The 25,211-nt window shown below is 40.2% G+C and overlaps 2 protein-coding genes and 1 long non-coding RNA gene across 4 annotated transcripts; 1 reads left to right on the forward strand and 2 right to left on the reverse strand.

The window, feature by feature from the left end:
• Positions 1–663: 663 nt before the first annotated feature.
• LOC135595221 (phenylalanine ammonia-lyase-like) lies at positions 664–3,674 on the reverse strand. The gene is made up of 2 exons (XM_065085852.1): positions 3,233–3,674; positions 664–2,522 (listed from the first exon to the last, which is right to left on the reverse strand). Exons 1-2 carry the CDS (start codon positions 3,616–3,618, stop codon positions 773–775), a joined length of 2,136 nt encoding a protein of 711 aa, XP_064941924.1. The 5' UTR covers positions 3,619–3,674; the 3' UTR covers positions 664–772.
• Positions 3,675–11,862: 8,188 nt separating this feature from the next.
• On the forward strand, positions 11,863–12,393 carry LOC135595229 (uncharacterized). The gene is made up of 2 exons (XR_010480313.1): positions 11,863–12,057; positions 12,174–12,393. It is a non-coding gene; the product is annotated as an uncharacterized LOC135595229 (long non-coding RNA).
• A 180-nt stretch (positions 12,394–12,573) lies between these two features.
• LOC135595225 (uncharacterized) lies at positions 12,574–24,741 on the reverse strand. 2 transcript variants are annotated; one of them, XR_010480309.1, is made up of 6 exons: positions 24,622–24,741; positions 21,615–21,639; positions 13,983–14,057; positions 13,452–13,556; positions 13,211–13,378; positions 12,574–12,991 (listed from the first exon to the last, which is right to left on the reverse strand). XR_010480309.1 is itself a non-coding variant. In XM_065085860.1 (5 exons), the coding sequence occupies exons 2-5, from the start codon at positions 21,630–21,632 to the stop codon at positions 13,262–13,264; spliced, it is 315 nt and encodes a 104-aa protein (XP_064941932.1). In that variant the 5' UTR covers positions 21,633–21,639; positions 24,622–24,741; the 3' UTR covers positions 13,027–13,261. The 2 variants fall into 2 exon arrangements, 1 of the variants encoding a protein (XP_064941932.1); XM_065085860.1 differs by lacking the exon at positions 12,574–12,991 and having other exon boundaries at positions 13,027–13,378.
• Between the last annotated feature and the right edge of the window lie 470 nt (positions 24,742–25,211).

Consider the following 25,211-nt stretch of genomic DNA (forward strand, 5'->3'; position numbering starts at 1 on the left):
ATCCTATCATAATTAAAATTTCTTTCTATTGATCGATAATTATAATCATATTTGTCTCTATCAAATGTTCTCATGTTCTTTTCTGAAGCAAAAGATAGTCCAATACGTTGAATTGATCCTGTGAATTTTCTGGCATGTACTCTCTGATCTTATGGGAGTTCATAAAGTCAGAAAATGCTCATCTTCACTTTGGCACATTTTTGGAGTAAAATAATTACAAAAGTTCATCATCATAACGTCTTCTGGGCCAGCTTTTCTTGCAGCTGTGTTTCCATCACAAGGCAAAGCATACGTGCAGTGACGCGTCTTTGGAGCACTTGTGCTATTACTCATGGCTGGTTCAAAATCCATTCAATTATGCTGTAGCTCATGGCTGGGTCAGAATCCACCCTGCGTAGAGGAGTTTGCACGTCAGAAGCCACTTAACTTTTTTCCTCCTATCTTATTCTTGAATTAGTTCTCTCAAATTTTCTTAAATCCTATAACTTAAGAACAAGAACAAAGATGCTGAAAGTAATCCTTGAATTCTCACTTTATCTTGGATTCATAGATCAAATTCTGTTCAAATGAGTTCTTGAATCAATGTTACAAACATGCTCCAAGCTGCTTTGCTTTCTTAAATATATAACGATGGAAACTTTGGAGAAAGGAACAAGCAACAAATTAATGCAGCATTGCAACGTTCACTACACATTTCCCCGCTTCTGCTTTACATACATCGACAGCTACGAGAAGAAGAATTCAAAGAGGAACTAATGCTCCCATCTCTTTCTCAACATATGGGAAGTGGCGCGCCATTCCACTCCTTCAAGCACTCGAGAAGTGGATCGATCAGCGACCCTCCGTTGATGGCCACAAACACCTTGTCGAACTCCTCGCCGGGCGACCTCACCTTCTCGCCGGTGAGGCATGCAGTGCCGAGCTCCTCCCTGACAAACCGGTACAGTGGGTACGATCTGCATTCCTTGATTCGGTTGGCGATGGTCGCGTCGCCGTTCTCGACCTCAGCCCTTGCTGCCTCCGCTGCCTTGGGCAGGACGGCCTTGAGCTCCTCCTCGAACGCGGTGATCTTTTGGAAGATGGAGGTGCTTGGGTCCCTCTCCTTCTCACCGTTGGCCAGGGCATGCTCCACCAGGACCATCCTCAGCTTGGGCATCAGAGCGTACGTGGAGCTGCAGGGGTCGTCGATGTAGCTGAAGACGTGCTCGCGGTCGACGATGGTGATCAGGTCCTTCTCGCAGAACCGCGAGGGTTGGAGCTCGCCGTTGACGCCTGCGGTCAGGACCCTCTTGGCGACTTGGCTCACCGTGTTCTTGACGGCGTTCTTGAGGTTCTCCTCCAGGTGCCTCAGGTCGATGGCTTGGCAGAGCGCGACCAGGTAGGTGGCGGACATGAGCTTCAGGATGTCCACGGCATCCGCCGTCTTCCTGGAAGAGATCAATCCCAAGGAGTTGACGTCTTGGTTGTGCTGCTCGGCGCTCTGGACATGGTTGGTGACCGGGTTGGCGAGGAACTGAAGCTCGGAGCAGTAGGCCGCCATGGCGATCTCGGCGCCCTTGAAGCCGTAGTCCAAGCTCGGGGTGCGCCCGCCGGAGAGGTTCGACGGCAGGCCGTTGTTATAGAAATCGTTCACGAGCTCGGAGAACTGGGCGAACATCAGCTTCCCGATGGCAGCGAGGGCGAGGCGGGTGTTGTCCATGGACACGCCGATGGGTGTGCCCTGGAAGTTGCCGCCGTGGAGGGCCTTGTTCCTGGAGACGTCGATGAGGGGGTTGTCGTTGACGGAGTTGATCTCCCGCTCGATGGACTTGGTGGACGAGCGGATGACCTCGATCTGAGGGCCGAGCCACTGCGGGGAGGTGCGCAGGGCGTAGCGGTCCTGCTTCGGCTTCTGCAAGGGGTCTTGCTCATGGAGCTTCTTCGCTATCTTCATAAACGAGCTTCCGTCGAGGATGTGCTCCATGATGGCGGCGGCCTCGATCTGTCCCGGGTGGTGCTTCAGCTTATGGGTGAGGTGGTCGGTGAACTCCGGCTTCCCCAGCATCACCTCGCAAAAGACCGCCGACAGGACCTCGGCGAGGACGGCGAGGACGTTAGCCTCGTAGAGGACGACCGAGGCGAGGCCGGAGCCGACGGCAGTGCCGTTAACGAGCGCCAGGCCCTCCTTGGGCTGGAGCTCGAAGAAGCCGTGGGGGATGCCAGCGCGGCGGAACGCCTCCGCCGCATCGATGGCCTCCCCGGCGGGGTCGAGCGCCTTCGCGTTGGGGCGGCCGGTTAGCAAGCCGGCGATGTAGGACAAGGGGACGAGGTCGCCGGAGGCAGTGATGGTGCCGCGGAGCGGGAGGCATGGGGTGATGCCGCAGTTGAGGAGGCTGGCCATGGCCTCCAGGATCTCGAACCGGATGCCGGAGTAGCCCTGGAGGAGGGTGTTGACGCGGACCAGCATCGCGGCCCTGGCCGCCGAGGCCGGCAGCGTGTGGCGAGACTCCTCCCCGGAGCCGAATATTCCGGCATTGAGGAATCTGCAGCAAGGAATCTCGATGGATCAGCTGTCACAGCTCGTGGTTGCCAGTCTCAAGGCAGTGTAGCAGCCATGAGACGAACAAATGATGGGCACAGGGAATATTAAGGATTCATGTACACCACAAAACCTCGAGCCTATCATGCAGTCGCATGCAACATCACAAACATAATGATTCTTGTAGGTAGAATAATAATGGAGGTCAACACCGTTCCAGCTCATAAAATATGAATGCAAACCACATGTTTATTGCCCATGTTAAGGGCCCCACCTACACCACAAATAATTGATTTCATGATACCTTCTCCGCCGATTGGGTTGGTAGTGGCAGCATCTACTAATGTGGATCTCATGTATCTTTTTCGTCCTTTGTAGTTGGAACTTGGTCTCATCCTGCCAAATACTTTTCTTCGTGGAGTTACACACCTCACCCACCTATTAGCGTCCAAACTTATCGCTGTTTTCCTCTCTCTCTCTCTCTCTCTCTTATTGCATCCGCATGCAACGACAAGGTTGCGTGCAGGGCACTGTGCATGCGACGAGGACCATGCGACTGTTCCACTGTCTTACTGGATACAGATTGCACCAGACCATGACAGCTCCTACTCTTCCCTTCTCGACGAATCAGTGGATCAAACAGCCATGGATTCTACCTGTTATGCTTAATGTAACTTGCTCTCCTAGGTATGATGGGAAGAAGGGGTGGGTTACCTGATGAGCTCCTTCTGCAGGGCTCCTCCTTCCTTGGTCCGCCGGTGCGAGGTGGCGCCAAACCCGGTGGTGACGCCGTAGCTGTCGGTCCCTTTGGTCATGCTATCCACCACCCACTGGCTGCTGGCGCGCACCCCGTCCCTCGCCGATTCCGACAGCTCCACCCGAACCGCTGCCGCCGTAGCGACAGCCGCCACCTGGGAGATCGTGAGCGTCGCGCCCTCCAGCCTCACCAGAGGCCGACGGGACTCCTCCACCATCCGCCTGACCTCGTCGAGGTGGTTCCCTGACAGCGCCTCCGCCGCCGTGGCCCAGTTCAGGGCGTCGGCCTTGATGCACAGCCCATCCGTGGTGCTGTTCGTGTAGGCGCCGTTCTCGACCTCCATTAAGAGAGAGAGAGAGAGAGAGAAGAGTTGCAGTAGAGATGGACAGCTTTACTGGGAAAGAGAGAGGTGACAAGAGAAACATTAAATAGAGAGACAGAGAGGAGGTGGTGGCAATGGCATGGGACAGTTGGGGTGGTTGGAACAGGGGAAGAGTGGGTTAGTTGGCATGGACTGTGGACCGTCGGATTGCGATCGATCGAGATCGTACGGTGAGAAATTAAACATTAATCATTTCCTCGAAGACGGAGGCGCGAGGGGTTGGTGGGATCGCAAGGGGATGTGTAATCATGCAATCATTTGTCCTCACCAATTCTTCTATCTACTTTGGCTTTTCTTCTATGTTTTTTGTTTTCGTGGTATAATGAATTTTAGAATTAGTATAATTAAAAAATTAATCACCTCTAAAATATATATATATAAAAAACATATGGTATCGTATTGATCGAAGACGATGACACCAATTAACTTAGCTGGTTAACACTCCATGACATGATTTAGGCACTGAATCTCACCCTCACATTTTATCATTCAGATCAAATTTAGATATCCATTGCCATTCCGTTTGCTTAAACTGAATCATGGTCTTTATTAATAAAATTTGATACAGAATTAATAAATAAGTGGATACTTAAATTAATAATTAATAATAAAGTGAAATTAGTTGGGAAAAAAAGGAAAAGGCTCCGAGCATTGTTGAGCTACCACATATGTCATTGTCTACACCAACCTCTCTTTGTCTCTCTTTCCTCTCCATGTAGTAGGTGAGAGATGGCTGCCAAATTGCTTTGGATCGAAGGGGATGTAATAATCAAGACGAGATCCAATTGATGGAGCTAATTATGCTCACATGCTCGTGTGGGGAATGGCATACGTGTCTCATCTTAACCATGCGATTGATTCCATAAACTCACCGAGTTTTTTATACAGCTCGTTCCTGAATCTTTGGACCGTAGCTTCGACCCAATTTTCCATCAGTCTAGTTGTAAGATTAACCTGAATCTTTGACGGTCAAAAGTCACTTAAACAAGGATTGATTGAATTACTCATAGTTCATATGTACCGATTACTGATTGTCATGATCGTGGTTGAGCTTTCGATCTCGATAAGTTGCGATGACATTTTCATGATTAAGTTATTTTAGTACGATGATGATGATGGGTTTGATTCTTGATGGGAGTTCTTTCGAATGATAAATCATCGGTCACCTAATAAAAGATAGTTAGTCGAGAAATTATTGTTCAAAATTGATCTTTTATGCTATCAATCAATAGTCATGATCTTTACTAACATCTTCTTCTCATTAGATACTTAGCACGATGATAAGTGCACACTACTAGAAGGTTTCTGCCCCCTCTTTGGGATCTGTCACAACAAGTCATAACATGGCGATCAACGTTCCATTTGGGATCAGTAACAAAGGAATTCAGACATCCCAATGGAAGACTCTCCTCGTACTTCTTGTCTCTACAGAATAAGAAAAAGGGATTTTAATGTTCATGTTTGGAACGTCTCCGTCATCTGGTTTTGATCCCATCGGACATTGAATTATCGACCACAGTTATTGATAGTTTTGATGCATGATTTTATTTTCAAGTCAGAAAGTTTAAGCAGCATGCTGCCGAACTTCCTGCCAACTCAAATCTTCTGAATCACATCCATTTGTTATGCTCAGTACAAATTTCCTCCCATCTTAACTCAAAATATTTATAGTCAAATTAATAGTAATAGATGTTAAAATAGATAAAAAGAAGAGATAAAACTATTACACAATCATTCTTTACAACTTCAAACACTCTATGTACTTTACCAAACGTATGATTTATATCGTTCCAGATACATTAATTATATTTAAAATAAATTTTTTTTTTTTAAATTTAAGAGTCAATAGTCAATTTGGTTTGTCCTCTATAAGCATTTAATCTATTTCTCCTCTTGATATAATAAATCTCTCTCAAGTTTAATTTCAATGTTTTCTCCCCTTAAACTTGTTTCGGTTAACATACTAAGTTTCTTTCAAAGTTATTGAAATATTTCAAATTTGAGAGGTTTTATAAGTATATCGGTCACTTGTTAATTTGTCTTGACATGAAGTAGCTCTACCTTTTTATTTTTGACATGAATCTCTTATAAATGAAATCTTACATTAATATGCTTCGATCTTTTATGATAGACTGGATTCTTAGCTAAAGCAATAACTGATTTATTATCAACATAAATCTTAATTAATTTCTAGTCCTCTTAGTCATATTACATAATAAACATAAAAAAGTTATTATATATTCTACTTCACAATTTGATATAGCAATGATATGCTTTTTTTTTTAAAGATTATGTGAATGTAGCTTCACCAAAATAAAATACAAATCCAATTGTACTCTTTCGATCATCGTAGCTTCTCGCTCAATTACTATCACTATATCCAATGAGCTTGATTCTTTTAGATGATAAATAAAATATTTTATACTCAATTACTACCTCCTTTGCATAATTTTCTTATGAGATAAAAATTTCTTTATTGTTTTGTATAACTTCAATACCGAGGAAATAAGTCATTAGGCCCAAGTCAGTCATCTCAAACTCCTCCTTCATATAGTGCTTAAAATATTTAATCATGGAGATATTATTACTTGTAAAAATTAAATCATCTATATACAAGCATACAAATATGATATCTCCAACAAAATTAAATTTCATATATAAAGCATGTTCATGTGGACATTTAGAAAAATTATTTTGAATAAAATAAATATTTATCTAAGAATTCCATGCTCATGGGATTTGTTTAAGCCCATAAAGAGTTCTTTTAATTTGTATAGAATATCTTCTTGTTCATAAAGAATAAAACCATGAGGTTGTTGAACATATACTTATTCTTTAAAATCTTTATTAAAAAATTACTAATTTGATATTCATTTATAAATTTTTTTATTTTATTCGAGTCGCTAGGGAAATAAGAAATCTTATAGTCTCCTATCGAATAACTAATGTGAATACTTCTTTATAGTCGATCCCATATTATCATTTGTACTCTTTTGCAACTCATTAGATATTGTATTTCTCCACTTCCCTTTGTTCATTTCTTTTTATTTTGAAAATCTACTTAACACCGACCACTTTGTTATCTTTTGGAAGTGTAGTTAGCTCCTATATATCATTTTTGTTAATAGCACGAATATTCTCATTCATAGCTTCTCGTTATTTTTCTTCTCTACAAGCTTCTTTAAAGGTTAATGGATCATCTCTTATAAAAATAAAAATAAAAAAGTTCATTATTGTTAGTATTAATCTTTTGAGTCACATGCTCCTGAATCATTCTTGTCCTTCTTACGGTTGGACTTCTTGGATCATGTGACCTAATCGATCTAGGTTATGATTTAGACAAAAACTCTTCGATGCTTGTTTATATTATATCATCCTTTTCTGAATATATAACTTTCTTATGCTCGTTACTTTTCCAATTCCAATTCTGTTATTCATCAAACTCAACATCTCTTGACATTACAACTTTACTTGTGATAAGATTATAGAGTTTATAACCAAACAAGACGCATTTCTAACTTTTATCCTCAATGTTTATTCTCTTTTCTTTTGGTATCTTAGCAAATATAATACTTTAAAATATTCTCGAATGATTGACTCTTCATTTATGTAAGCTTCATATTTCTTCTAGTGTAATATTATCAATTTATCTTATTTAAAATATGTTAAATAAATAAACTGTATAAGAAATAGCATCTCCCCAAAATTCTTTAGGAATTCTTCTTTCCTTTAACATGCATCGGATCATATTAAGTATAGTCATATTTTTTCTTTCTGAGATGTTATTTTATTGAGGTGTGTAGGAATGACGAATTAATATAAAATTTTATTATTTTTATAAAAAATTTTAAATTCATTTGATATATATTCACCGTCCTATCTGTTCTTAAATATTTAATTTTACAACCATTTTGACTTTCAACCAAATTCTTAAATTCTTTGAATTTGCTTAAAGATTTTTTATTTTTCTTTAACATATAAACTTAAGTTTTGTCACTATGATCATTAGTGAATGTAAGAAAATACATGTTTCCTTGAAGTGATACTAGACTAATATGGCCACAAACATTTAAGTGCACCAGATCAATGGATGCTCTATTCTTTTTTTTTCTTCTGAGTTTGAAAGACTTTTTTTCTTTCTTGCCCATAACATATATTTCATATAATTTTAATGGGGGATCAATTCTTGGCATTTATGTCATCATATTATACTTTTATAAAAATTTTAAAGCCTTCAAATTTAAATAAGTATATCTAAGATGTCATAACGTAGAAATATCCTCAATATCAATTTTAAAATAATTTAACCAATCAAAAATACATAAATACAAAGGAAACATTTTGTTCTTCACTATTTTCGTATATGAGATTAATGTTTTATTCTTATCACGAATTGAAAGAGTCATATCTTTCATCTTAATATCATAATATTTTTCAAGTAGCTACCCCAAGCTCATAATAGTATTTTTCATATCAGAAACATAATAAACATATGAAATACATAATTCTTTATTATTATTAAGCTAAAGAAAAATTTTACCTTTGCCTCTTACTTGTCTTTTAGATGGATCACCAAATATAATATTTCCAGAACAACTTGTATCCATTTCCAAACATAGTTCTTTGATGCTACACATGTGATTTGAAGCTTCTATATCTAAATGTCATATCATAAATCATTAGCAAAACTTAATTATCATTCTTTCCTTTCTCAACAAAATTTATGTTATCACCTTAATTATTAGGATTATAATAACATTCAAAGGAGTAGTGTCCATACCTTCTAAAAACTTAGTATTATATTTTAGACTTTTTAAAATTTCTACAATGTCTACGGCCTCGACCGTGTCCTCGACTATAATCTCAGCCTCTTTGGCTAGAAATTTTTTTTATCACATTTATTGTTTTGAGATTATTGAATGGTCTGATTTGTGCCATTTCTTCCTCTTTGTTCATGACCTCTTTCTCTTTGAGAATTTAATTCACCTTTGTATTCAAGAGTAAGCTTGGTTTATAGTGCTTGCTCTATAGATTTTTCTTTTTCTCTTTTTGTAAGTTTTTGTTCATGAAGTTGAAGATAACTCATTAGTTGTTTTAAAGATATTTGTTCTAAATCTTTACTCTTCAATCGCTATAGCAATAAAATCAAACTTTGGATTTAGAAATTTTAGTATTTTTTATTATTTTTTGATTATTTATTTGTTCACTATTTCATCTCATGAACAATAGAAATAATTTTTGAGAAGCAATTAGAAATAGATTCAGAAGTACCTTATTGTAATTTTCCAAACACGACTCGTAAAACTTGTAGACGAAGGTTTCTTACCTTATTCACACTACCAAATATTTTTGAAGTATTTCCTAAGCCTCTTTTGAAGTATTTAATAGAGCGATGATCTCAAATATTATATCATCTAAGTACTTGGTAGATTGTGAATAAAACTTTTTTCTCCTTCCTTTTTCTATCTTTAAGTTGTTTTCTTGCTCCTGTATTCATTGCCCTTTCTTCTACTAGATTTGATTCAACAAATCCATCTTTTATAAACTCTCATATATTTTGGGAGCCTAGAAGAATCTTCATTTGAATGCACCATATATCATAATTTTTTTTGTTAATATAAGAATTTAAAGTTAAATGATGCTCGGGGAAGAAGTCATACCAAATGTTGAAATAGATAGGAATAAGAGATAGAGCTATCACATACTATTCTATTTTTTACTTAAATAGAATAGTATGTGATAGGAAGATTAGGAAGATTAGGAAAATATAGTTTTTTACTTAAAATATAGATTAGGAAGATTAGTTTTTTACTCACCAAATATAGTTTTTTATCACATACCAAATATAGTTTTTTACTTAAAATATAGGAAAATATAGATTAGGAAGATTAGGAAAATATAGAATAAGAGATAGGAAGATTAGGAAAAAGCATAATATTCTATTTTTTACTTAAAATTTTTTACAACTTCAAAAACTCTACATCAGGTTTATATAGTTTTCATAAATTTATTATATTAATTACTTTTTTTTCTAAAAAATTAATTTGGTTTATCCTTCTCTAAGTATTTAATTTATTTTTCCTCCTGATGTAATAATTCTCTCACTTGATATAATGAACTTTTTATGATGAATTTAATTCCTCATCTGACCATATAAACCAACCATCTCAATTCCTTTCCAGCTGCATCTTGGTTGTCTTTGCTATTTAAGTTTCTCATTAGCATTAGCTTTGATGCCATTTATCATGATTTGACAATAGAATAGAATAGCTATACATTGACTTAATAATCCTAAAACTCTACTCCTTTAAGCCCACATTTCATAAACTTTAGACTAGTCAAAAGGTGAAAAAAATTGCTTGTGAATAGCATTGCTATGTTTGAGCATTCAAAAGTGCATGTGAATAACATTGCTATCTTTGAACATTTATCATTTGGAAAATTTCCACCAAACGAGCTATCACGATCCAACGTGAAGAGATAATTGACTCGTTAATTTGATGAATCTGAATTAGTGACTCAAAATATTTATCATCAAATTAATAATAATAGATTCATCAAACCATATAAATCATCTCAAATCCCCTTCAGTAGTTCTTAGACACTTACATCCCTCACCGACGACAATTTTGATGTTATTTATCATATGACCCGACTCAATAAAATAACTGAATTATTAATTTAATAAATCTGAAACACGCATAAAAAAAAAAAATTGAAGTCCAAATTACACAAATCTTGACCTGGTGAAGGGTGAGAGAAATTATCCATGGATAGTATTATTGTGTTAAGAATTCATGCTTTGAAAAATCTTTGTGGCCTTGAGAAATTCCCACCAACCAAGCAATTTAGGTACAGAGTCAAGGTTTGAGAAAGGTTAGCTTCCAATTTCCAAGTGGTAGGAGTTTGGTGTGCAAAGCTGCTCACCAACAGAAGGAAAATAATGGCAGGGACAATTTCTTCTCCCCCACCCTCACCACACTATAAACCTAACAATGGGTCCCTTTGATCCCACCACTTGTAATATAAAATGTTAAACAGGAGTAGTAGACAACTTGTTGGTGATTAGATAACAACCTCCCATTTGTGCCATGAATGAGTTGAGTCTTTGACAATGTGGTTGGTTGGCATGAGGGAAGAAGGAGAGATGGCAGGGAGTGGGAGGAGCTGACTCTCATGGATAAGGTCAGCTCCATTTGCACTCCAAAAACCAGTGTGCACATGAATGAGGATTGGCAGGTCATTTGCAAATTGGAGAGGAGAAGATGTACGTCAAAAAAGAAAGAGATGAGTGGGCTACCAAATGCCACAACAAAACTACTTCAGCTTTGCATGCTACAAATAGGAAACTCCAAATGACAATTATAAGTAATTAGCCTTAGATGAGAGTTGAGTAATTTTAATAGGAATTAAGAATATTTTGATATATTTTTAAAAAATATATAAGATGATAAAATCTTGATTTTTTTTTCTCACTTAGCCTTAGACTCATGTGATATTTGTCTTTATTTATTATGAAATAATGATAATTAGAAAAAAGATGAGTCATGACATGGTTATTGATATGGTTACCAATTTCGTTAGATAGATTTCGATAGGAATTTTTTTTTTTATCAGATGGTATTTTGGATATTCGAAAAGGATAGAACCTCACTATCAGTATTATTGTTTATATAGAGGACAATATTTGTGAAAATTCTAAAATATAACATTTTTTTCTCCTGAAGCCATTTCCTATTATGCAAAACACAAATTGATGTCATGAATCTTACTATATATATATATATATATGTATATATATATATGTATATATATATGTATATATGTATATATATATGTATATATATATATTACATGTATATGTATATATATATGTATATGTATATATATGTATATATATATGTATGTATATATATGTATATATATATATATATGTATATATATGTATGTATATATATGTATGTATATATATGTATATATATATATATGTATGTATATATATATATATGTATGTATATATATATATATGTATGTATATATATATATATGTATGTATATATATATATATGTATGTATATATATATATATGTATATATATATATATATTCTTTTTCTTCTTCTTCAAAATGTATTGGGCTTTTATCTGCTTCTTATGACTGGTTGTTAGCTTCTGAGCAATGCACCGACTGTTAGCTGGGGCGGAATGGTTTGGGAGGTAGTTGGTGCGAGATCAAGATTCATATTTGAGCTGCATGTCATCAGCTTCATTTTGATTCACTTTTTCTTGTAGCCTCTGATGGATCCACCATCTCCTGCTCCTTTTGATCCCGAGGTGCCATTCCTCCCACCTGCACCACCACCACCACCACCAGCAGCAGCAGCAGGCATTCTGGATTCATGGTGAGTATTATTGTACCACACTACCAGTCGCTCTTCATCTTTCTGGCATACCATGTGGACATCTTGCTCATTTGGTTGGTCTCTTCCTCCAAAAACAAAAAACAAAAAAATTGCAGCCTGTGGTGTCTTTGCTGCTGTGGATTGTTTACGAGTTGCTGCCCACCACTGTTTCAGCCTGGACCCCCTCCTCCACTCTGAATCCATGATGTGGAGAAATCGGATGGATGCTTTTTAGTGTGTGTCTCCTCCACCTGTGATCGAAAAGAGGGATTGGAATGGGATGTTTTGATATGATTAGAACCGCGACTTCAATTTTTCCTTCATTTGTGGCCAAAAGTGGACTCTTCATGTTCTTCCAATCCACTCCATGCTTTGCGTTTCTATCAGCAGCGAAGCTCCGAGCTTCTTATCTCCGATACGATAAACAAGGTTTTGTGCAGAGGGATACGATATGATAAACAAAGGGTGTGTAATGTTGTTCGTTTGTCTGTACAACATACATTATGACACACGTCCTGAATATAATGCAACTCAATAACAGTGGTCTTTCCTGTGATACAATGACCATTTAACAAACAATTTCAACGCTTTTATCCTTTTTCTCTGTTGTCAATTAATGTTACCATAATAAGCCATTCCAAAATCCAACTGACCGCCTCTTATAATTGACCATTATTCTGACTGACGATGTGATAACACAACCTAGTTTGCTTCATGCAAATCCAATTTGTCGGCCATCTCTAGGAAACAATACCAAATCTGTGTTGCCATGAAAGTATTATTATTTGTCACTTCAGACGACTAATGCTACCTTATCGAGAACAATCTGCCATCACTCTCCGAGGAATGACGGACAAAACTGCGATTTCCATGAACATTAAAGAGTATCATCATGCAAGTCATCAGCAGATGCACCGGGGTGGTGATGAAGAATCTGCATCATAACAAATCATCATTAAAAAAAATAAAATAAAATCGGCATCCATAACAAATCATCATTTTGATCTCAGAGTCCACTCTCATCTACTGTATTCAACACAGTACATAAAAAAAAAGATTCAGCACATTAAAAGTTTGTTTTATCTTCTAGCCAGCCCCAAAGCAAGCTAACAGTTCCAGACATCCTTCTCTTACCATACAAACTTATCAGTACCTGATAATATGCACTACGTGACATGCCATTCCCTCATCGAATCTCAGATCCTCACTTGGGATTCCTGAGTACAATGATGACAGAGTCCCCTCGAAGGAACATCTTACTGATGAATCTATCCTTGTTGACTGGAAGTGCTTTCTTCTTTCCCTTGCCTGTCTTGGGTATCTGCAATGATTAAAAAAAAAAGTTATAGAAAATGCTGGAATGAGACGACTGGTGAAATTATTTAGTAAGTTACCTCGGTCCACATTTCCCTAACATTTTCAAGAACCATGTTACAGTGGCGATCAAAAGCTCTTACACGGCCAAGTAGCTTCTTGTTGTTCCTGCAATTGATAAGCACCTGTTGCAGCAAAGTTTCAGTATAGCTGCCTAATTACATGCTAAATTCTAAAATAAGATATTATTCATGACAAGCATACGATGCCAACTGAAGATGTTCTGTTACTAAAAGTCAGTAAACAAAATAAAAAAGGATGATATTTTGGTTGTCTTGCATTTAAACAATTGCCAAATAACGTGCCCCATCATTTGCCATCATCTGCAACCAAACTTTTCCTAGAAAGGTAATGCTGTCAAGATATCCGCAAATTCTTTCTACATAATCTTGTACAATGCAGAAGAATAACACAATTATGCATCCATTTAAATAGCCTCATTTATGAAACAAGTTACCAACATACACTAATACAAATGACCTATAATTACAAAAATAGTTCTCTTCCCTACCCCCACATTAACATAATAGAGCATGTAAGACTCCTCGTACCTGTGTATTATTTTTGACACTCATCATCAGAACAGAGAGAGGTCCTGTGTTGAATTCCTCCTCTTCTTTCTTGGCCTGAACATATAAGTTTAAAATGTTAAAATAACTAATCAAACACCTTTGCCAGTGAAAAGATGTAATTTATTAGCAAGCAAACTTAAAGACCATCTATGAATGACATCATAGTTTCAAAACTCTGGTTCTGGAATGTGAAAGATCATGCAAGAGACACAGCTTGTCAATTCCAGCTATACTAGTCGAGGGGAGGAAATTGATGTAGGAAGTCACAAAAAAATCACTAGTCAGTCCTACAAGCTATTAAGCTGTAATCACATTTTGCGGTGACCTGTATCAACAAAATGCATGAATTATGTGATTTTTCAACATCAATGCTATTTGAGCTCAATAGATTAGAAGCTGTGTTGTCATTTGCCTAAAAACACACATAAAGACCATTTACCCTCTGTATTCCCTGCATCATGCTCATCTTAAGGAAATGATACTGCAGATAATATTCACAAATGAATCATAAATCACGCTGCTGGATCTAGCAATTTTTGATATCTTATTCAGACAAGCAAACGAAGTTGAAAACACATAAAAGATCCCTGACTAGCTGCATTAACAAAAGTACCTATATCATTTCTGTAATTGGTAAAATATTGCCTAGACCTTCCACCTAGACCTGCATTTATTAGCAAATTCACTCTGAACCAAGCATACTGTTGTAGGCATAGTAATACTAGCATACAAGAGGACACGCTGTCACGGATTTAGCTGGAATTGCCTAAGTCGTGAGGCACCCTTGTGGCAAAGACGTGAATTTAGCTTGCGTTGCCTAAGATGCGAGGCACCCTTGCGGCAAAGATGCGAACTTAGCTTGCGTTGCCTAAGTCGTGTTTCGCCCTTACGATTTGTGTCCACAAAGATCAGCCCACTTGCAACCTCTTGCAGGTCTCAAAGGACCTATAAAAGAAAAAGTTGATTAGTTCGAAGAACGAGCGACGGACAAGTCCCAACATCTCGCGAAAAAGGGAAGCTTTACAAGCAATTCAGCGAGCACCTTACGTGCACAAGAGAAAAGAGGGATAGGAAAACAAGGACTTTAGAGGGTTGAACGAACAGCTGCAAGTCCACAAACAGCTGCTCACCGGGTGCCGGGCGCGACAACAAGTTTCCGTCAAGGTAACGTGCAAACTTGCGAAAGATTGTTCAATGCCCGACACTATACCGAAGCCCCATCCCCGATGGTGCCACCCGGGTGGTTCCAGGGTGCTGAGATGGCTGACGTTTCGCGTGCAGCAGCAGGCTATAGAAAATAGCATGTGGCACGCGAAAACGGGGCTGTTTTGCTCGGTTCGGTGAGCAGTCGCACTGTAACGCTGCAACTTATTCGAACTTACATTTTTACAAGCAAAATGACTTAAAACCAAGCCAAAACATGCTGTTAAGCAGCTGTACATATATATGAGAGCGACGAACGGTTCGTTGAACGGAGTTATTGTGGGTGCACGATGACCGTTCGTGACATTCTCCCCCACTCAAATTGTCGACGCCCTCGTCGATGCTTGTTGATAGTTGTTGATGATTGCTTCTTCATGTCGTAGGGTGTCTTCAGGCTCCCAACTAGCTTCAATTCGGAGAAGCTTTCGCCACTTCACCAAGTACTCGGTCTGCTCAGCTCCAATGGGTAGCTTTATCTTGCGGTCCGCCAAAATGGTTTTAACTCGCTTCTCGTAGGAGGCTGTGGTGGGGGGTAGCCGAGTTGGAACACTTCGGGAAGCATCTTGCGGATCCAAGTGGTAGGCTTTCAAGTTGCTGGCGTGAAGAACATTGTGAATTTTGAACCACGCCGGCAACTGCAACTTGTAGGAGACGTTGCCCACCCTGCTGATAATTGGGAAGGGCCCTTCGTACTTGCGCACCAATCCTTTATGTACTTTGTTCCTAAAGAATTGGAGTGATGCTGGTTGGAGCTTGACCAACACCAAATCGCCGATCTTGAACTCTTCAGGCCGCCTTCCCAAGTCTGCCCACTTCTTCATTCTTTTTGCCGCTTTCTCCAAGTAAGCCCGCGCAATATCTGCATTTCGGTGCCACTCCCTTGCAAAGTGATAGGCTGACGGACTACTCCCAGTATACCCAATTACCATGGTGTAAGGAGTTGATGGTTGTTGCCCTGTAATGATCTCAAAGGGGCTCTTGTTGGATGCAAAGCTCCGCTGCAAGTTGTAGGAGAATTGGGCAATGTCCAACAACTTCACCCAATCTCGTTGGTTGGCACTCACGTAATGTCGAAGATATTGCTCTAGGAGCGAATTTATCCTTTCAGTCTGACCATCCGTTTGGGGGTGGAGGCTTGTGGAGAAGTATAACTTCGACCCCAACAATTTGAATAGCTCGGTCCAAAATCGTCCCAGGAACCGAACGTCTCGATCACTAATGATATTGTGCGGGACTCCCCAATACTTCACCACATCCTTCATCATCAGCTTGGCCGCCTCCTCTGCTGAACAGTGTAGGGGAGCAGCAATGAAAGTTGCATACGTAGAAAATCGATCGACCATCACGAGTATCGATTCGAGTCTCCCTACTGCGGGCGAGCTTGATATGAAGCCCAAGGAAATGCTCTCCCACGACCTTTCTGGTACGGGCAACGGCTTCAAAAGTCCCACAGGCTTTCGTTGCTCCACCTTGTCTTGTTGGCAAGTGAGGCACGTTCGAATATATTCCTCCACATCAGTCCCCATCTTCGGCCAATAGAAGGCCCTCTCCACGAGAGACAAGGTTCTATGAATGCCTGGGTGTCCAGCCCAAAGGGAATCATGACACTCTCTTAAGAGTTCACGTCTCAGATTGTCCACTCAAGGAACATAGACTTTATTCCCTTTGGTGTAAACGAGTCCCTCCTGGACCCAAAACCGTCGTGCCTTGCCTTCTTTAATGAGCTGTATCAGGGCTTCTGTCTGGAGATCATTGTACAGTCCATCCCTGATCCTGGAAAGGAAGTTGGAGTGCAACTGACTTGCTTGGCCTCTGCCCTCCAATTGTACGACATTCATACGCTCCACTTTCCGACTCAATACATCGGCCACGACATTCGCCTTTTCGGGCTTATACTCCATTGCCATATCAAACTCAACTAGGAAGTCCTGCCATTGTGCCTGCTTTGGAGAGAGTTTCTTCTGAGTTTGGAAATAGCTCAAAGCGATGTTGTTTGTCCTTAGTACAAATCGCGATCCAAGAAGGTAGTGTCGCCAAACTTGTAGGCAGTAGATCACCGTTGTCATCTCCTTCTCGTGCACCGGATACCGCCGCTCGGTCTCATTGAGTTTGCGGCTCTTATAGGCCACCGGATGACCCTCCTGCATGAGTACTCCCCCAATAGCGAAATCTGAAGCATATGTATGGACTTCGAAGGGCTCCCCATAGTCTAGCAATTTGAGCACTGATTCTTCCAACACAGCAGCCTTCAGATCTTGGAATGCAATTTCACATTTATCAGACCACCTCCAAGGCTACTCCTTCAGCAACTCCGTCAGTGGAGTTGCACGCTTCGAATACCCCGCTATGAAGCATCGATAGTAGTTGACGAAACCAAGGAAGGATCTCAACTCTGGCACCTTCTTTGGAGTTCGCCATTCCGCAAACGCTTGCACCTTCGATTTGTCCATCCGAATAGAGCAATCACCGATTCGATGCCCCAAGAATAAGATCTCCGTTTGAGCAAAGTAGCATTTCTCTCTTTTCACGAACAAAGTGTTCTCCCTGAGAACCTTGAAGATTGTCCGAAGGTGCTTGACATGCTCCTCGAGCGTTTGACTGTAGACGATGATATCATCTAAGTAGACGACTACGAACTTATCCAAATACTCCTTGAATAGCTGGTTCATGAGAGTGCAGAACATGGCCGGAGCGTTGGTTAAGCCGAAAGGCATCACCAAGAACTCAAACGCTCCATACCTGGTCACGCAGGTAGTCTTCGCTTCGTCACCTTCAGCAATGCGCACCTGCCAATACCCCGACCGAAGGTCGAGTTTTGAGAAATACTTGGATTTACCCAACTGGTCGAACAAGTCCGCGATGAGCGGGATGGGATACTTGTTCTTTACCGTCAATTTGTTGAGAGCCTAGTAATCAACACATAGTCGGAGGCTCCCATCTTGTTTCTTTTGGAAGAGAACTGGAGCTCTGAATGGTGCTTTAGAACTGCGGATGAGACCATCGCTTAGCAGTTCACCTAACTGCTTTCTAAGTTCTGCCAACTCTGGCGGGGGCATGCGGTAGGGTGGTCTCGCTGGAGGCTTCACTCCCGGCTCCAGCTTGATGTTGTGATCCACGCCTCTGCATGGCGGAAAAGTCTTTGGCAACTCGAGTGGCATAACGTCAGTGAACTCTTTCAGGGCGTTCGCCACCACAGCAGGTTCATGAATGGCCTTCTCGTCGAGTGGCTCTAGCTTCATAGCAGCCATGAATGTTAATTCATCTTTTCGCACCTCTTTCTTTAATTGTAATGCCGATATATGTTGGGGTTCCCTGGCTCCTCTCCGAGAGACGGGAACCACACAGGGGTCGTCACCTCCCATCACACATAGGGAGTTAAGGAACGACATTGGCACCAACTTTGCCGTGTGCATAAATTCCATTCCAAGAATCACTTGGAAATCATCCAGTGGCACCGCCATCATGTTTGTGCTCCTGCTCCATGTTCCGATCTTGATGGGAACTCCCTTTGCCAACCTGGAGATTTGCTTGGCCTCCGAGTTCACTGCCTTCATTCGACTTGGGCTCTTCTCCAAGATCAGCCCAAGTCGCTTTGCTTCTCGATCGGCGATAAAGTTGTGGGTAGCGCCCGTGTCCACCATTGCACGGGTTGTTTGGCAATTGAGCTTTATGTCTACGTACATCAGCTCACCACTTCCTGCTTTTTGTAGCCTTGTCTTCGTGTTCTCCCCCACTTGACCCCGCATGACATTCAACAAACGCATTGCTCCCATCCGGGGTCCTTGTGACTCCTCACCGTCGTTGCTGAGTTTAGAACTACTTGAACTAAGAGTGATAGCCTTGCCCTTGTCCGATTTGGGGGGGTGGATGAAAGCTGTTAAAGCATTAAGTGCCTGTTTTTGTGGCATTCCCTTACCATGTGCGGCCCTCCGCATAAGAAGCATCCGCCAGGTTTTGGGGCCTTGCCTTTCGGGCTTGGTCCTTTATGGGAACTCTTCTTCCTTTGTTCGCCCCCGAGCTCCTTCTTTCGAGAATATTTTGGAGGGCGATTGCCCGAAGATTGTTTCCTTTTTCCCGGGTCTTCAAAGGAAACAAAGTCGGTGAGCCTTTCTGTGGCAGCAATTGCCCCGATCACATCGGCGACATTCCTTCAATGTAGTTTTTGTTGAGCCCATGACTTCAAACAATCGAGGAAGCTGAACAGCTTGTCCTTCTCTGACATGTCCTGTATGTCCAGCATTAGCGCAGAAAATTGCTTCACGTAGTCTCGAATGAAAGTGCTCTGGCGGAGCTGTCTCAACTTCCTTCTTGCGACGAACTCTGTGTCCTTCGGTAGGAACTGAGTTCTCAACTCCCGCTTCAAGTCCTCCTATGTGTCAACTCGACACCGACCCTGTTGGATCTCCTACCAACGGGTTCGCCATCAAAGTTTTGCATCTCCGTTCAGATACATTGTTGCTATAGAAACTTTGGTTTCTTCAGAATCAGGCCTCGTAGCTCGAAAGTATTATTCCATGTCGAACAGGAAATTCTCGAGCTCTTTGGCATCTCTGGCCCCTCCATAACCATGAGGCTCGGGTGCCCTCAAGTTTTGTGGCGGCGCAACGCGGGTGTTACTTCCTCCCGCATTTAGTGCTCTTGTGAGCATGGTCACCCTTGAAGTGAGTTCCGCCACAACTTCCTGCAGGTGTTGCACGAAGTCTTTGGTATCATCTGACAATCGGTCGACTAGGGCCTCAACTTTATCGATCCTGGACTCCGCTTCTTCTTGCGAGCTTTCTACCCCAATAAGCCTTCGTTGGCCATAATAGAGTTCCTCCAAGCTCGCTTCAAGAACATCCAAGCGGGGGTTTCCGTCGTTGTGAGTCTCTTCTTATGACTCTTTTTCCCGGTTGGCGCTCCAGATTGCGCTTCCTCCGTCGCGGAGAGCAGCCAACTTCTCGCTCATCATGTTCGCTGTCGTGCTCCTCCTGAGCGGCTCCAACAGCATGAGAGCGAGTGTGCACTTGCAGCCCACCTGCGGCTGCTTGGGGCAAGGGTCTGGTTTGCCCCGTCTTGCTTGATTCACCACGATGCTTTGCCATAGCGAAGTTGCTAAGTTCCTTCGCTGCTCGCTCGAAGTGTTTGCCCGCTCTGATACCACAATGTCACGGACTTAGCTGGAATTGCCTAAGTCGTGAAGCACCCTTGCGGCAAATACGCGAACTTAGCTTGCGTTGCCTAAGTCGCGAGGCACCCTTGCGGCAAAGATGCGATCTTAGCTTGCGTTGCCTAAGTCGCGCTTCGCCCTTACGATTTACGTCCGCAAAGATCAGCCCACTTGCAACCTCTCGTAGGTCCCGAAGGACCTGTAAAAGAGAAAATTGATTAGTTCGAAGAACGAGCGACGGACAAGTCCCGACGTCTCGCGAAAAGAAGAAGCTTTATAAGCAATTCAGCGAGCACCTTGCATGCACAAGAGAAAAGAGGGAGAGGAGAAAAACAAGGACTTTAGAGGGTTGAACGAACAGCTCCAAGTCCACAAACAACTGCTCACCGGATGCCGGGCGCGACAACAAGTTCCCGTCAATATAACGTGCGAACTTGTGAAAGATTGTTTTAACGCCCGACACTATACCGAAGCCCCATCCCCCATGGTGCCACCCGGGTGGTTCTAGGGTGCTGAGATGGCTGACATTTCGCGTGCAGCAATGGGTTGCAGAAAACAGCCCGTGGCACGCGAAAACGGGGCTGTTTTGCTCGGTTCGGTGAGCGACCACACTGTAGCGCTGCAACTTGTTCGAACTTACATTTTTACAAGCAAAAGGACTTAAAACCAAGCCAAAACATGCTGCCAAGCAACTGTACATGTAGATGAGAGCGACGAACGGTTCGTTGAACGGAGTTGTTGTGGGTGCACAACGATCGTTCGTGACAACGCGGAACATAAAATATTCTCAACACATTCAACTGAATTTAGAGCCAAAACATGCCAAACCTTGAAACACATATATTAAGTTAAATTACATTAGTTCACCGCAGATGGATAATAGCTTAGGATCATATACTTGGAATAACTAATTCTAAAGATAAGTATTCTATGTTTCAACCATGGAATTTGCCATCAAACAAAAGAATATTCTACATACTTAGAAGAAGTAATAGACAAAATCATGTATGCAAATTCTATCATATATCTATTATTTGAAGCTCTTCAAAATATCTTAGTTATTATGCAAATTTATAGATAGCGTGAAGACTATCATCTCCCAGCTCAATATTCAAATGCCCTAAAACAAAATGAGTAATATCAAACTTTGATAAGCCTTAGATAACATAAAACAACGATAAGTTCGGGAAGATGCCATGCTGTATAAATATCCATGCAAGAAAAGACAAAGTGCAGAAACTTCAGAATAGAAAACATACATTAGTTTCATCCTCCATTGGCCTACTGCAAAATGAAACAGGAAGGGCAAATCAAAACAAATAAAAGAAGATTAACTAATAATTTGCAGCAGTATAATAACAATTAAAAGCTTGATCTTCATGAATAGGGAACTTACATAAAACATTAAATAAAATCCCCAAACGAATTTTAAAAGATAAACTTAAAACAGAATGAATCAATTGTAGACCTAAGATTTAACTTGAACTAACTGAAACCCAAGAGGACCTATCTGCACTAAAAATTATGCAAAAATTTCCTCAAAACATTCTTGAGGTACTTAAGAAGCTAAATCTGAGATAGAAAAGGAGGCCGCGTTTCAGGTGAAAATGAAATAGTCTGGAACAACTTGATCCATTTCAACTGAAATTGATTGATATTAACCAGAATTGACCAAAATTCGACAAATAGTCTTGGAGAGTTTGCTACTTTTAGGATTTTGAAAATTTCAAGCAAATGGCAATTTGAGAAGATTTGATGTATATTCAGTGGTTTCAGCTATTGAGTGAAATAACGAATTCATGGCTATAATACTATTACATATTTGGGGATTTAGTACAGATTTTTTGGTTATTCACTTACATATAATAGGTTACATGACTACTTAAAGCAATTCTACATCCATATAATTTTTTTTAAAAAAAGAAAAGTTATTGATATTCTAATCCTATCAAAAAAGTAGAAACAGAACATTGCACAGACCATTTAAAGTTTTAAAGTTTGAGTTATCCGAGTGACTAGCATAAATATGGAACTTGTGGTTGTATGGCATTAATTTTTAAAGCAATCTAAATGAAAAACATAGATAAGATAAGGTATGTTCTTCACATACAATATGGGTAAATCAGTTCAAAAGCTAATTACGACTCTGGTTCTTGTTCATATTTTCTGCCTCAAACAACCAGATATGTTTTCTAAACAATGGAGTGTATCACTTCCTTCCACTCACTTTTTTTCATCTCACTAGTTTTACATGTTTCATAAGGCTAATTACATTTTTGGTTTAAACAGATTAATATCATGATAAGGTTTCAGGTTTCGATTCTCAATTTTTCTGTGCATGTTTACAAAGGATCACCAGAATAGATAACTTTAGATTATTTGAAACACATGTCACAGAATAAGACCATGCACCTGTTTGAATCTCAAAATGCTTACAGGATTAACTTAGCATAAGTAACTTTGAATTCTTCAAATCACATGCACAGCAGTCACAATGTAGAAAAGGCTGCCAAGCCTATTTAGTGTTCAAGTAAGTTTAATACCTTAGATGAAAGTAAAAGTAAAAAAAATTTCCAATGAAGTAGTTGGATCAAGTTTTCATGTCTTTTGAGCTTCATGAATTATTACCGTACTTTTCTGTAAGTTAAAATATAAATTGTTCAGATAATAGAAACACTGGAGTTCACAATCATGATATGATCAAATGTATGTCTTTCATAATAAAGTTAAATGCAAGAAAGCTAATAAATTCAAAAAATTATTCAGAAATTAAGTTTTGGTGGACACCGACCAACAAATTTCCCAGAAAAAAACCCCAAAAAGTGAGATAGAAATTCTAAGCAATGTAACTTCTAGTTTAGAAGCATATCCTGAACTGTTTTTGTTTTTTATCAGTTAGGACATATAGATCAAAGTTCATTCAAACTAGACAATTTAGAAACCAACCAAGATTATAGGTTACAATGGATCAGGTTTCTTTTCCAAGTACCTAGGCCTATCCGACTCGCTAAATCCGGCTTTGGTTAACCTTTAATTAGGTGGTGATGGACTTGAGTCGCAGGGTACCTGAGTCTTGATTTAGATATTTGACAAGTTAGTTGATCAGGTTTAATTCCAGGTGCCAAGGTAGCTGGATTCAAGTATTAATAGTGTAAAATTTGTTGGCACCTTATACGTTGTCACTCTACTGTTAAAAAACAATGGCAGCAGATATGTGATGGGAGAATGACCCGCTTAAACTGGAGAATGACCACCCTTCAGTCAAGTTCCAAAAGGTTTGGATTAAAATATATGTGATTGTTTCAGATTCAGGTAACTTGTAGTTGGTTAAATCAGGTGAAATCATACCTTGCCCATTATTATCATTCCTAACCAAGATCAACTAAACCAAAAAAGTCTTTGGTAAATATGCACTCCAAAAACCAATGATATTGCTGATCTAAAACAGTCAACATCCAGTGTAAAGAACGATAAAGTTTTTATTAGAAAAAAAGTACAACTTTGGGTTGGGTAGAAGAGGATACTTAAGAACACCTTTTTACACCAACAACACGCCTAGTCGGTCTATATCTGATCCACATGGTCACAATATTTACTCTAATGTCCTAATCAAATCCAACTGATTGCAGGTGACATAAGATTACGCTACAAGATCTATTTCGAATCATATACTCTTGAAGCACATTAAAGGAACATAAAGTCCTTATGTGTATCCCATCGATAAGGCAATCAAAATAATGTTTCCACGTGCACAATTTTTACGGCTCAAATTCCATGTCTTGGGGGAACAGAAAGACGCCGAGACATTCCTGGCTCATTTGATAGCTTCACCTCCCGAATAAACCTTACGCATATCGCGTCTTCATGCAACTCTCACTCCCAACTCATCAATCAGCAAAAACGACCGCCCGGGAGTACTTAGCCGAACGAACGGAAAGATCAATTGACACGCAAAAGAAGTATCCTATACACTCCACCGCGAACAAATGCAAAAGAATCAGCAGTTCAGCAAAGAATCCAGAATAAGAGTGTGCCGATCGCACAATGCAAGAGAACGTAAGGTACACAAAGATCCAATCTTCGGGAATAAAAAGCAAAAAATACCACAGCGGGAAGAGTAAAACGTCAGGGTACTCGAACCTTAAAACCCTAACTCCTAAACAGTTAGAAAAAGCCGCGAGTTTTCCACAATAAAAGTGTGCCAATCGCACAATGCAGAAGAACATAAAGATCCGATCTTCAAGAAGAAAACAGAGAGAATAAAACCTCAAGCAGTTCGAATCGCGCTTCGGGTTCTGTCGACTCTCGCTGACTCTTCCCGACGAAACCCTAGAGAGAGAAAGAGAGAACAGGATGCGCTGAGAGCTGCCACTTGAGCCAAGTCCGGGCCCGGGGTTCGGCCGCTTTTGTATCAGTCGGCCCGTCACGGTTCTGTATCGGTCGAGTTAAGACGAACCACCCGATACCGATATTTGGATTGACTACATCGGGAACAAATGACATCAATTATACATCATAAAACCTTCACGCACAATTTTGCATAAAAAAATCCAAATCATAATATATATATATATAGAAAAGAGAAGGGCCCAAGCGGGACCCATTGGTGAGGCCATTTCTTATATCTAATTTAATAAAATACCTCCAATCGATTTGAATTTTAGATAAATATATAAATACTTAAAACGATATAATTTGATGATCGAAATCTTATTTGATTAAGTTGCTAATGTAAAATTTTATACACCCGATTGACTTATTTTTCTTTATTGTGAGTGGATAGAGAGAGGGCCCACGTGGGACCCACTGGTAAGGCCCACGTGGGACCCACTGGTATTCTATGAGTATGCAAAAAG

This window comes from Musa acuminata, chromosome BXJ1-2 (assembly GCF_036884655.1).
Source record: "Musa acuminata AAA Group cultivar baxijiao chromosome BXJ1-2, Cavendish_Baxijiao_AAA, whole genome shotgun sequence".
NCBI lineage: Eukaryota > Viridiplantae > Streptophyta > Magnoliopsida > Zingiberales > Musaceae > Musa > Musa acuminata.

Bases quoted from the DNA above. Each gene is read 5' to 3' on its own strand.
- LOC135595221 (XM_065085852.1), bottom strand. From the start codon at position 3,618: ATGGAGGTCGAGAACGGCGCCTACACGAACAGCACCACGGATGGGCTG. The intron at 2,523-3,232 runs GTAACCCACCCC...TCCTTGCTGCAG, and splicing joins CTGCAGAAGGAGCTCATCAG to ATTCCTCAATGCCGGAATAT.
- LOC135595225 (XM_065085860.1), bottom strand. The intron at 13,557-13,982 runs GTACGAGGAGTC...TTGCTGCAACAG, and splicing joins GTGTCAAAAATAATACACAG to GTGCTTATCAATTGCAGGAA. The intron at 13,379-13,451 runs GTAACTTACTAA...TAATCATTGCAG, and splicing joins TTAGGGAAATGTGGACCGAG to ATACCCAAGACAGGCAAGGG.